General features: G+C 42.4%; 1 protein-coding gene across 1 annotated transcript in view; it reads left to right on the top strand.

The window, feature by feature from the left end:
• The window catches only part of DPT (dermatopontin), a 27,448-nt gene that overhangs the window by 3,628 nt on the left and 9,718 nt on the right, over window positions 1–14,102 (top strand). Inside the window, exon 2 of the mRNA XM_004688460.2 lies at window positions 7,127–7,252. Coding sequence (XP_004688517.1) covers window positions 7,127–7,252 — 126 coding nt within the window. The remainder of the gene's footprint in view (window positions 1–7,126; window positions 7,253–14,102) is intronic.

Below are 14,102 nucleotides of genomic sequence, written 5' to 3'. Positions count from 1 at the left end.
AACTCATGCGGAGTGGCTTTAGCTTCTCAGTGCAGTGCTTTAACCCGCTGCACCACCAGGGAGGGCCCCTAGTGCTGTGTTTTAACCCACTGCACCACCAGGGAGGGCCCTTCTTTGGCATTTTTATGTGCAGAGAAAACTGATTTTTCCTTCTGCCTTCTACCCTCTGTTGTCACTATCCCCCCCTCCACTAATCACAGAGAAAAGAATACAGAAATATGCAAAACAGTCTCTTTACACCAGGACTTGGCTGACCCAGGACTGATACTTATTACTCTAGAGAAATTTTTTCAAGATGATTATTGCTTTGAGTTGAGACTGTAGTCTCCGTGAAAAATCTGGAAGGGAAAAAAAAATTGCTCACAATCTGGGGAGCAATTACATCTTCCCATCAGCTGCAGGCTCTTAATCTGTTCTGGGGAAGAGTTGTTGATGGTTCTGTGCAATTTGGCTGCCTTGTATAAATAAATTAGTTTTCAGGTTTATTTTAAGAGGGGGGAGGAGTCTTGAACCCAGTTTTGACAACAGTACGTAGGATCTGCTAACAACACTTGCTAATCAGAGCACAGTCTTTAAAGGGGACTTCCGTCATAGCTGAGAAGCTTGTCGCTCTACTGGTTGCCAGGGTCTTGGTAGCTGCCTCTTCAGGTGCCAGATGATGGAGTTAGCAGGCTGGCCTGTACCTGTGCCTTGCAGGAGGTTTTCCTTGGTTATCAGGAGTGGCATTTGTCATTCCAGGGCATGATGCCTTGGTGTCCTGGGGAATCCTCTTTAACTTCTCTCACTGCATAGGGGAAGAACATTCAGGGCTATCTGGTAAAAGATAAAGCTGGAATTTTCTAGCAACACTGAGCCCTAATGCAGTGGAAGGAGCTCTGATTATGGAATCAGGAAGCTGGATTTACAGCTCTTGTTTCTGTCATGTCTTAGTTCTGTGGCCTTGATTCTGAGAGGTTTACAGGGGAACGTGTAAGAGGGCTCTAAAACAAATCCAAATTGAGAATACCTGTCACGTACTCAGGGGTCAAGATAGGTTTCATGAATCTGGAATTTGATGCAGCTGATTTGGGTGAACCAATTTTACAGCTAAATTCAGGGGGGAATATTCTGCCTGTTGGTACGTGGTTTTTGCTCTGGACCTCAAGGAAGCCCAAGGAAAGTCATGATAGTTTGTATTAGACCTAACTACTAAATTCATGAAAGATAAACCATGAAAAAGAAAAACTATCCCATAGAGCTTTGTCAGCTTCAAGTAGGAACTCTGTTTTCTGTAATCTGAGGCCATGGCCTTGCTGAGTGCAGAGCTATACCCCTGACTTAGCATCCATTGCAGCTTCTGCCCAGAGAGATTTTTCTGACCAACTGCCTCAAAACCAGTATCTCCCATCCCATACCTCAATCTGCTTATTTTATGTTATGTGGTATACTTATCACCTGATTTGTATTTGTATATTCTTATTTCCTTCAGATATAAATCTGAAATAAAAATTTCATGAATATGTCATTCTCTCACTCACCACTATCTGGAATATTCCCTAGTGTCTAGAAAAATGCTGGTGCCTATTAGCCCCCCAAAAATATGTCATGAATAACTCAATCTAATTTGTGCTTCAGGCAGTGCAAATCCTAGCATCCCCTCTTTTCTCAACCAAGAAATCTGCAGCTTTTCCCATGGGGAAAACTCTTTTGTTCGTGTTCTTAGTTCTCAGTATTCCAGTGTCCAACTCTAGTATTTGTGATATAGTATAGGGCTCAATTTTATTGTACACATCTCATTTTGGCTCATTGCATTTATCACCACACAGGATGGGCTTTTTATGCTTCTGGAGGGGCTCCCTGGCAGAGGTGAGGAAGGCTGACACCCATTGTTCCCCTAATTTGTGATGTCCAATTGTGATTTTGATGTGATGAACATGATCACTATATTTAATAACACTAGTGCATATTTGAGAGTTGCAAGGAACTAATCTTAGAATTTTTCATCATAAGAAAAAAATATTTTGTAACTGTGTGGTGATGAATAGTAACTAGATTTCCTGTGGTGATCATTTCATAAGATAGACAAATATTGAGTTATGATTCTGTACATTTGAAACTAGAACATTGTTATATGTTACTTTTACCTACGAATTTTAAAAAGTATCAATAACTTATTTATTTCAAAAGCCATAAGGGTTAAGATGCTAAGTAGTGTCTTGGTTTAGATCCTGGAATAGGAAAAGGACATTAATGAAAAAATTGGTGAAATACCGAAAGACTCTGGTGTTTAGTGTCATACCAATGCTAATTTCTTAGTGTTTGTAAAGGCAACAGCATTATGAAAGATAATACTGGTGAAATGTGTGCTTGAGTCCTATGTGATAGCTTTATAATCTTCTATAAATCTAAAATTATTAAAAAATAAAAAGATTTTTGGAAGTTAATGATACCTAGACTGGTAGAGAACATGTTGAGAGTTTAAAAGGCAATCAGAGCAGGGCAGAATCTCAGTAGTGAGAAGGACCTTGAGTACAATCTAGAGTCAGCTGTTTACATCACATTCAGGAAGAAGGCCAAAATCAATGAAGTAGTTACATTAAATATAGGTGCCATTACCCTAATCCTGATTTATGGAGTGTTTATCTAAGAACAAAAATACTGCCAACATCTAACATAGCAGCTTATAAAGTATTCTCCATTCATACTGTCCTTTGCTCATTCATTCATTAACAAATGCTTATTATCACAAAATCTGCCAGCTCCCAGGAATATGATCAATATCATCCAGTCTATGCCCTTAAGTTCTTTGTTGCCTAATTGTATTTGAGCCCAAATCTGGGAAATGGGAAGGATTACAATTCCCAGTTTATACACAAAGGACTATGGCTCAGAAGTATTAGGAGATTTGCTCACACTGAGCTGATGAGCAGCAGAAACGGACCCCGGCTGGCCAATCTGATGCCGCAGTGCTGCAGGGACATTAGATGTTGGCGGCATTTTTGTTCTTAGATAAGCTGTAGTGAGTAATGGGCAAAAGAAGAGATGGCAAGTAAGAATGACCCCGAGGGCAAGAGGACTGAGAATGGGAGCGCAGGGTTATGGCAGATCTAGGGTTCTCGCGAACTTTCCATCAAGATCACTCCCCTAAAAGCTAGTAATCAATTGTCTGGGGGAACATGAGCTCTGCAAAAGTGGTTCTTGCTGTGTTCATAGGACACAATACAGGGTGCTTTAAAACCTTGTACACACACATATGTGTATGCACCATGCACATAGTGCACATATTATGCACACATGTGTCTACATATTTTCATATGTATATAAAATAAAATGTATTTTTTAGATGAGAGAACTGAAGTTTAGAGAGGTTCAAAACTCAATTTAAATAGCAAATTGTGAAACAAGAATTTGATTCTCAACTCTTTTCCCACATCTGACAGTGACAAAGAAGACAAGAGGCAGCTTGGTTTTCTACCTTCTGGAATAGACTTATACAGAGTTGTAAGAAAAATATTAAATGTTTTTTCTTAAAAAAACACAAAGGTGTTGAAAGTGAGAGGTGTGGAGAAGAGGAGGGCCTGAAGCTCTGTTTATTTTGCACTGTCATCCTGGAATGGGCTTTTTTCCTGGGGAAGTAGTGATGGGGAAGACAGATCACTCCCCCAGTTCATAGCACTACTTAGAAGGAGTTACAGGCTCTTCCTGGATTTGAATGATGAGTTCTGAAAAGCCAAGCATCCTTCTAACAATGGAAAATGCTCTTGTCATCCAGTCACTCATTTATGCATTCATTTCTCTATTAAACATTTGCTGGGCTCTATGTCAGGCAGGATGGAAAATATACAATGAAAACGAAATGATCTTTTCCTGCAAGGTCTTCCCCATCAACTGGGGATGGTGTTATAAAATGTGGGTGTGTATCAGAAGCTCAAGCAACCAACCTCTGTTAGCTTGTTTTAGGGAAACAGCTCAGGGAACACACAGGAGTCCACTGACAAACACCATGCCGAGCGGCTCTCACAGAAGCTACTCATGGTTGTCATGTGGAATAAATAAAAATGATAATACTGGCCCTCCCTGGTGGTGCAGTGGGTTAAAGCACTGCACTGAGAATCTAAAGCCACTTCTGCATGAGTTCGATTCCCTCCTGCCCAGGAGGTGACCACATGGCGTGGCAGACCTCTCCTGGCCCCTCCGCTGCTCCCCTCAGCAGTGTACTTTGTCGATCTGCCTGTTCTGTTCCCCACTCTGTCTCTGGTGAGGCCTCTCACCGCCCCTGAGCCTCTGGCCTGTACCCCAGTTCTGTATGTACAAATAAAATCTTTAAAAAAAAAATGATAATACTGATGCATAATTTATGAAACATTTTAAGACACCATCCCTAGAATTGTCTTGTATCGCCTTACTGGATCTTCATACTAAACTTAAGAAGCATGTGTTCTTATTATGCCTCTTTACAGAAGGGAAGGAGGTTTTAAAGCCTTCCCTGAGTGACACAGTCAGAGGTTGGAGCCCCGATTCATCATCCACCATCACCCGTCTACATAACTACTCGGTGTCAGTGCACAGGACAGAGCAGAACAGTGGAACAATAGTTGCAGGGAAACCACAACCCAGCTGAGTTGTGAAAAGAAGGAAGTATTTTAGAGGAAGGCAGTGTTTCAGTGACGGTAAAGGGGAGACTTGGAGAGTGAAGGTTTGGTTACCTCCTCTTTTTGGACACATGTGAGATGTTTGTGATGCTTAGAACCTTCCATTGAAGTTACTCCCACTTAAGTTGCTAGACTTCAGATAGATTAGAGCATCCTCGGTCAACCCCCAAATCTCCAATAACACAGACCCTAGCTGTCCATCCTGATCACCTGGCCCCTGAAATGTGCCAGAGGTTTTCCAAATTGCTGACCCCCCTAAGGAGATGTAACAGTGATAGAGCAAAGAAGACTGTATCAATTTACATCCTAATAAGATTTATTGGTCTCCTTGACATATGTGTCTCTTTTGATATAGCTTATTTCTTAGATCTGCAGAACTTCACAGCAGACCTGAGAACTCAGAATTCAATGTAATATGTATGATCCACCAAGTACCGAACCCTTCCCCAATTTATCTACAATTTGTAAGAGCAGTGATTGATCCAGATTAGCAGTGGAGCACAAGTGGTTGAATGGAGGCATGAACAGATACATGCATATTTGAAAGTATCTATGTGTGAATGAATGAATGAGAGGGATGTATGCTCTCTGACTGGAGACATGAAATATATTTGATATCTTGTTGTGTGAGGTTATATGTTTATTTCTAACAACTAAGAACAATAAAATGTAACACAATTGTTGAAGTTTTCATGGTTTGTCAGCAAAGGCTGCTCACCTGTCACCCCAAGGTTCTTATTCTTACTTTATTATGTTTTCAGGAAATTTATCTTTACTTGGAAAGAAGGGTTGTTCTCCTGGGGTTGACAGTTCATGACACACTGATGACTGTAGGATCAGCTCACTGTGAGGGAACAGGATCTGGGAGCAGAAAGCTAGGAAATAAATAAATAAATATAGCAGAAGGAGCTTAAGTCTTATTTCCAGTGCACTCGCAAAAGATCTCACTCCACATAAGTTGGAAACCCACTGTGGCCTGGCAGAGATGGTCACACTCATTGCAGCAAAAAGTGGCGAGCTATAAGGCATTGGTGCATTGGTAGGATGTGGGGTGGGAATGGGGGAAAGTAATATTAGAAATTAGAAAAAGGAAGAAATGATTATAGGGGCTCAGCCAACTCTTACTAGGGAGTTACTAGCCAACTCTTATCTTGCTGTGAAGATAAGGGGGCTGATTTCTATATCAGCTGTAACCCAGGTTGAGTGAAAAATAAAAGCCCATGTGGCTTCAGGAAGGCTCTGCAGACCTGAGTGAAGGGGTTTGCCTTTGAAGATTAGTCCTTTCCAAAGGATCCAGAACAGCCCTCCCTAAGCATGTCACTGTGACATATGAATTTGTTAAAGCTGAGGTCACTTGAGCCCTGCAGGACTTTAGGACACTCTTATCACTCTCGTAACTACCTGAAAGCTAGGTGTATTACCTGGGACCAGGACTTTCACCAGACTCACCTTCCTTTCAGAAAAGCTGTCTATATGGCAGGGCAAGCTCCATTTCTTCATCACATAGTCATCCTCTCCTCACTATGTGACTCTACTTCCTCCATCCTAGAAGCCCCTAGAAGTCCAGGCCCCCATCCTATTCCCTAGCCCAGGAGAAATACTCTCATTCTACCCCATAGCCTTTGAATCTACATCTGTGTAATTTCTATATGTCATTAAGAGTTCCCTTTTCTCCTCCTGATCTGTCTGATGTGCATTTGATTGTCGGCCATCCAAAGAGGAGTCCTGAAGGATGGAGGGACATTTCCGCTTCACCTCTATATCTCTTTGAAGAACTAGAACTGAGCAGCTAGAATAGGCTGAGACCCTAGAGGGAACTTTAGTTCAGTTCAGTTGGTCTCTCACCACTCTGGTTTCTCTGTGCCAGGACCCACAATGGGCACTGGGGATGGAGCTCAAGCCGCAGTGCTCCCTGATCATGCAGAGGTTATAGTCCTGTGGGTGGTAGAGTTTCCTGAATAATTAATGTCCCAGATGTTTCACCCTAGATAAGTCACATATGCTCATCTGGACTTTGTCTGCTTCCCAGGTCATAGTGAACAAGCACCCTTGGGTTCAATGTCAGTTCTTCAGCAGAAGAATCCATTATTTGAAGTCATCATTTCATTTTCTCCCTTTGTCTCCTTTGTATTTTAAAATTCAAGTAGTGTGAATTATGTTATTTTTTATTTTAAAAAGTATGAATAATACAATCTTGTATTTTCAAAATTCTGGATTCCTCTCTACCTATTCACTTATGCACCCTTCCCTCTAACAATATATTCCTAACAGTCTATCCAAATTTCCTTCAGTCAAAAGATTCTGAATACTTGAAATTCAATGATGAGCAATATGTCATTTCTACAAATCTACCAGAGCCTTTGTATTAAAAAATAGAATAATATACTGTAGAATTCTAAGTCCTAACTCAGTAGCTATAGGAGCTGGGGGTCTGGGAATGGTCAACCTGGGAGTCATTGGGGTTGTTTAACTTGGGATTATTCTTTTCTCTTCAGGTACCAGACATGCTCCAACAATGGGCTGGTGGCAGGGTTTCAGAGTCGCTACTTTGAGTCGGTGCTGGATCGGGAGTGGCAATTCTACTGCTGTCGCTATAGCAAGAGATGCCCCTATTCCTGCTGGTGAGTCTGGTGACCAGACCAAACCTGTGAACCCCAGTATCTGGAGGGGAGTGCAAGCATGTTCTGTTTCTCATTTCAGATAAGCTTGGGCTGTCACCAGCACACTTGGGACATAGCAGCTAGCATATATAATGGAATGAGTGAATTGAATGAATAAATGAATGAATGAACGAATGCATTAGTAGGCAAGAAAAATATTCATATGGAAGAAACCCTAAGATCATCAACTCCATGCCCCTAGACCCCTTTTTTGATACAAAAGGAAACAAATAGAAAAACAATCCAGTTTCTTGCTCTTTCCTGAGGGTATGGCCTCAGAGTTTCAGCGAGTTGACTTCTGTCTTACAGCTCTTTCCTCAATCACACTAACTTCTTATCACATCCAATGCTGCTGGAAATGCTTAGGGACCTATTTTTCCTGTATTTTCCTTCTTTGGGGGAAAAAAAACCTATCCCTGTCACATATCAGAGTCACACACACAGTATATAATTATAGGTGGGGGGAATCAGTGAATATTTTCTAGATCAACTTGTAATTCTAGTCTGAATTTTTGTTCCTTTCCCTCTCTCTGAGGGAGAAATATTTCTGACCTAGGCTTCAAGTTGACAAGGAGAATGTGTATATATTTATTCATCTCATAACTTACACCAGGTGTTGACAACATTTGTCTCAAGTTCTTCAGTCTGCCGGCAAGCCAGACATTTCTGCCCGGGACAAGGGGATCCCAACATGTCAACATTTGAAGGCTGACTCATTGAAGTGATTTATCTCTCTACAGTGTGTTGCTGGAAGGGCAGCCATGTGCGTTATGCTTATTCTCTGTAACCAGTCAGTGTTATTCCACAGGGACATACTGTCTCTAGGGACAGTCCATTCCAAAAGCTTAACGTTTTTCTGTTTAATGACAAATAGTATATTCATAGCTCAAAGTCAGCTGATGGTAGCAGCAATATGATGGAGCAAGGGCAGCCTCTAACTGTCCAAAATTGCCCCCATAAATCAGTTCCTACCCTCAGCGGGTCAGGGAGAGGCATAGCTAAGGTGTGTGACAGAACCATGTTAGATCCTGAATCCGAGACCTTCAGGTCTCACTCGGTGGAGTAGAGAGAAACAGCGCTAAAGTGGGCACTGAAAACCCTAAATTCTTTTGTCTGTACTGAACCCTCCACTCTCCCTGTCCCTTTGCTCCCTTTCTCCCCTCCCTACTATAACTGTATCATCTTTACTTCTTTAAAGAAACTCAACTCTATCACTCAAAATGATGTCCACCTTCTCTGAGAAGACCTAGAATCTGATGAAAGCTATTCACATTCATTCAAAAATAGAGAATCCCAGTGGCCCACAACTCTGGCACTAAAAGACCTGTCATCTTGTTCTGCATCCTAAAAACTTCCTGACTCTCAGAGTATTTCTGCGAAGACAACCCCAGTGTCTTCAGTTTTTAAAAAGAGGGTGGAGGTCCCACCGAAGAATGAGCCCTGAAGAGTGTGGAGTGCCTTTGCTGACCCCAGGAGTTGGCCTTCCCCAGTGGGCTACAGAATGGCACTCCCTCAATGAACTCTACCCTCCCCCCATTGTTTGGAGACATTAAAAATGAGTTCAGTGTAAATAGACTATCTGAAAGAGTAAACAGCAACCTAATACTCAGGCAGTTAGCTTATCAGGACATTAGTAAGACTTTCCCTTAGTCACATTCAGAGGGAATACTTCTGGGTTGGGTTACCCTGAATGGCCAGAGAGGGGTGTTTAGGAAGGGAAGGGGGTGGGAGAGAAGTCATCCCATAGCGGGCTACGGTGTGACAGCCTGTGGCAGTAGGAGGGTAGGGCTGTAGGGGACTGTGTTCCTTGACCTTCCTTGATGCCTCTAATATGCCACTTAATTCTCACTACATAGGTATATTTCACACTTTCTGCCTAGACTGGGGGAATCTGGAGGGAACGTGAGACTCTTCGGTCTTTGTATCCTCAGTGTCTAGAATAGCAATTGGAACACATATCAGCTATTAGTAATGACTGAATGAATGCTCAAATTCTTCAGAATAAGGTGTAGTGGCTGAGAATACATAACTTACTTATACAAAAAGGTTTTTTTTTTTTTTTAATCTCCCCCGATTCTGAAACTGTTGCCCTAGAATATAAACTCTGCAAAAGTAGAGTTTTGTTATGTCCTTAAGGCCCTTAAATAACAGCAAGCACGTATTAGGCACCCAGGAACAATTGCTGGATGAATGACTGACTTCAGCTTAATTCCTATTTTGTTGTGAGGATTCAGTGAGTTAATAGACACTTTGTATTGCCATCAATACACATCCCACAGATCTGATCTTTCTAAAACAAGGTCCCGTCACACTTGCAACAGCAGAGAACCAGCCTCCTCACCAACAGGCTGACCCTGCCCAAGGTCATCAGGGGTCAAAGGCCTTGCAGGAAGTAACACTGGTGACCAGAATTGGTGATGCAGAAGAAGAATCTGCCCAAGTGGACCATCTCCCATGTGTGTTTGGTCAGGGTGGGAGGAGGGGGGAGGGGAATTTACTGAAGAGCAGCAGTGAGCTGGGGAAGCTGCAAGTCTCATGTCAGTGAAGCCCAGGGCTTCTGCAAGGTGAATGGAGCCTGCCACTACTGTCTGCCATGCGGCCTCCACTGGCCCTTGGCATCTAGTAAATAGAAGAGTAGGAGGGGGTAGTCTTGGAGCCTAAGGCTTTAGGTGGTGAGGCAGGCAAGAAACCGATGTTCACGGATTTTAGGAAAGCTGTAAGGCAGCAGAGGTGGGTAGAAGAAGTGAGGGTGGAACAGAGAAGTGCCTACACCTTGCCAGAGCCCCCTATGGCCTATGGACATAGTGTTCTGTGTCACAGCCCTAAGCATGGCTGCTTGAAGCTTATCTGCTTATTGGTTGCTAAGACCTGAATTTCCCCTGTCCCCCAACCCCCAGTTCTTTGTGTCTCAAAATTCCATGAATTTTCTAATGGTACCCAAGAGTGCAGTGGTTATGGGTGGAGACTAGATCCTGGGCCACTCCTGAATGTTCCTCACAAGGGTTGGATTACCTTCCCTTTTGCACTTTAGAAATGATTTAGATGCAGCCCGCAATGAAGAGGCTGAGAATTTAAGGAACATGTGTGCGTGTGTGTGTGTGTGTGTGTGTGTAAGCCTCAAATTCCTGATGTTAAAGTTGGATACATAGAGACAACTTCTATTCTTCTTGTCTAGAGACAAATAGAAATAAGCAACTTTTCCTAAATTGCTCAAGACATCCAGGTCTACAGGGCAAAATTTGCCCCAGGGTAGTGTCTTCCTACCCTCACTCCCACTCCACCGCCCCCCGCCCCCAACTCCAGACATGCCTCTGGTGATGGTGGAACCAAAATTTAGGGGAAAGGAGAGAATTAAATCAGAAAGACTTGGACATCAACCTGGAAGCAAGTCGGCTAAGAAAATCTTCACTTGGCTGGTGTCTATTTCTCATGACAGATCGCTAGACCTGAGAACTACCAGGTTGTCAAAGGAAATGCTACTTTTTTCAAAGGAAAACTTGGAGCAGCAGCAGAAAGAGCTTGAAGGATGCACCATGGTTTGTGGTGCATGACTCACTCTCCCACTGGTGCGTCTAGACAATTTAGTGGCATTTTTTTAACTGCCTGAGTCATGCCATTATATTATATGCCTGTCTAAATTGAACAAAGCCTCCCTGACATAAATTAGGCCTTATTTTTTCCATATCTGTGTATTGCCTGGCACAATGTAGACCCTTCATAAATTTCTCTGAAGACTCCTAGCATTTTACAGGTCACTCAGAGAGTTAAAAGTGATGAAACTTGACATTGGTAGGATGATGTTTTATAGCTCAAAATGACTTCATTCACATGCATTATTTAACTTGATCCTTCTTACAGCCCTTCCGAGTGAGAACCATTTCCCTGCTCCAGCTCACAGTGAAAACTGTTTTTAATTTCCTTACTTGAAACCTTCCCTAGTCTCACTGTAATGAACTTGAACGACCTCCCCTGAAACAGGACATGTGTGGGTGGGGACATTTTTCTCTTCTCACTTTGAAGGCCCTTCTGCAGCACTGAACCTGACATGATTTTGAAAAAGTCAAGTGAGCATCTATCACTCTCTGTGTTTGTGAGCATTTAGAGATGCAGAAAAAGAAACACTCTGTGTGGGGCTGGGGCGGGAGTTGGGGGGAAATTTACTACCTCCCAAATGAGTGCAGGATTTATTTATTTGGTGGGACCCAAGGTCAGTTCTCATTTCAGGCTGGGCAGTTTCTCATTAGACATTACAGCATCAATGAACTATATCAAGAAAGTGAATACCTGGTAGATGCAGACAGCTGTCACTCTCACCAAAAGGGAACCATTGGGTTAGATAGAGATGTAAGATTCACATGTTTGTTTACATATGAGAATTTGAATTCTCAGTCATCTGCAAGCCACACGCACATCACTGAAGCCACACTCTCTGAAAGACGGAAAGCCCTCCACAGAGCTCCAGCTGCCTTGTCCAATGTACTAACTGTCCTCCATCAGCATGGTAAGGTTGTCCAGGCATGGACTGTGGATCCTAGGAACCACCATTTTGAATTGAGTGTAATTTTCTTTTCTAAATGGTTCTTCTCCGGATCAGTATTCTTTTTTGGTTCACTGAATAATCTATTTTGACCACAAAAATAATGTCCTTCCTCATAATCAACATCCATATCCTTTGTTATCCTTCAACTTTAAGGTTTTATGACTCTCAGATCTTTCATTCTCTTCTACCTGGCACCCCTGTCCCTAAGCTCAATTCACAAGCCAGAGAAAGATTTTGACTAATTCCTAGATAGCTCTAGGAAATCAGTTAATCAGAGCATTCTTTTCTCTTCATCCAAGGTACTTAATCAAAGCTAATCTTTAACTTACACCTTATAGTTTAGATTTCAGCACAGATAGGTAGTGTTTGCATGATGACTTCCCATAAAATCACAGCAGGGGCCAGCATTGCAGTGTATGTTACCCACACCCATTCAGATGCCAGATCCAGTACAACTCCCTGAGGTTTGATAAGGAGGACAACTTCTACTCAGACACCTCTGAGCAAGCTACAAGCTTCTATTATAGACATGGAGACAAAAACACTGAGAAACTAGGATGGATGCTACATTTTTAAAGCAGCCTGCCCAGAGTCTAGGTGCTTCTGGAGCCTGGCAATATAGCCATTGTCTTCATTACAGAATACACAACACTCTTTTGAGGGACAGCAGCCCTTCTTTCCTGGAGCAAAATCCATCACGCCTTCCATCAGTCAGAATGGCTTTGGCAGTTATTGTGCTGTATTTATAACTTAGCTATGTTTTCACTCCTCCATGGTGCTGATGCTGCCGTCTCTGCATTCATTTCAAAAGCAGAAATCTCAGTAGTGGTTGGCTCTCTCTGGTAAATATTTGCTGACCCAACTCATCTCCTACCAGCTACTCAGATCAAAGTCACCCTTGCCTCATTCTAGTTCATCTGTTTTCCCTAACTGGATTCTGGAGGTGATCATTCACTTCTCTATCTACTAATTCATTAATTCATTTAACTTGTCACTCAGGGGCTGTGACTGGATATAAAATAAGTACAGTTCACAATCTCTGACTGAGTTCCTAATAATTATTTATTGAACCTTATCATATGTTCATATTTTAGTTGTTTTCTTCTCACATAGAGACCATTTTACAGACGAGGGACTGAGGTGCAGAGTTGTGGCTTGTTCACCTGGCAAACTTGATTCAAACATGTCTAAAGCCTTCAAATCCCACAGCATAGAACTTCTCAAGTGACATAAAGAAATAAGTCATATGTAGGTGAAGCATTAGGTCATGATACAGTAGGTACCTAAGAGTGAAAATACAGAAGAAAATGGCTATTTTGGGCAGAAGGGATATATTGGTTAATGTGCAAGCCTGCAGCAACAAGGATGTAATTTAGTTGACAAAAGCCAACATAAGGTAGAACAAATGTGTTCTCTGACCAACCCTGAACTTGAGCAGTGGGCTGGAAATCAGTTCCCAGAGACCAGTTTGGAAAATATTCAAGGACTTTCCTCTTCTAATTTAAGCCATAGATATCTCTAGAACTGTCTCCCCTGGTTTGTGATACATATTTGAAAGCTGTTTGAAATGTAAATCTCTAAAATACCACAAGAGGACAGATAGGACCATTCAACATTCTTTCTCACACCCCCAGGCCTCAGGGTCTCTCCACAAAGGCAAAGAGACTGGAAAGGTCCTACTATATTCTGCTTGCTGCATCTTCCCCTTTGTTTGGGGATGTCTGCCCTTTTGTGGGTCTACTATGTATAAGTCGATTTAGTTTGATTTGTTCTGTCTTTGCTACAAATACTTTGAACAGATTTTGATGCAGCAGGCATTAGGGATGCCAGGCCCCTGGCAAAGTAATCTGACCTGGAAGAATCTCACTCATAGTTGTCTACCTGGAAAAACATTATGCAGGAGGACTGAGGGCAAAGATTCTGTATGTTTAAGACACTTGTGATGACATGCTGTCAGAAAGGGATGTCCTCTTTATGGCTGTATAGAGAATCAGGCTGATCCCAACACCTCCATTCTACAACTGTTGAGTCTTCCATCCATGCCAGGTCTCCCTGGAGGAGACTATAAAGTCACTGAGTGTATATGCAGTTGTGTCTTGAGGAACTCACTGTCTTGGTCATATCATGAACAAGATGCTGCAAGTTATTCTTTAAAACTCTAAAGCTGGGACCCTCCCTGGTGGTGCAACAGACTGAAGTGTAGCACTATGAAGCTCTCCGCAGTCCCTGCAGTATGGTTTGATTCCTGGCCAGGGAGGTGACTCACATGGC

This window comes from Condylura cristata, unplaced genomic scaffold, assembly GCF_000260355.1.
Source record: "Condylura cristata isolate star-nosed mole 26May11 unplaced genomic scaffold, ConCri1.0 scaffold00024, whole genome shotgun sequence".
NCBI classification, from domain to species: Eukaryota; Metazoa; Chordata; class Mammalia; order Eulipotyphla; family Talpidae; genus Condylura; species Condylura cristata.
The sequence above is the reverse complement of the archived record's forward strand: the minus strand, read 5'-3'. Positions and strand labels throughout refer to the sequence as shown.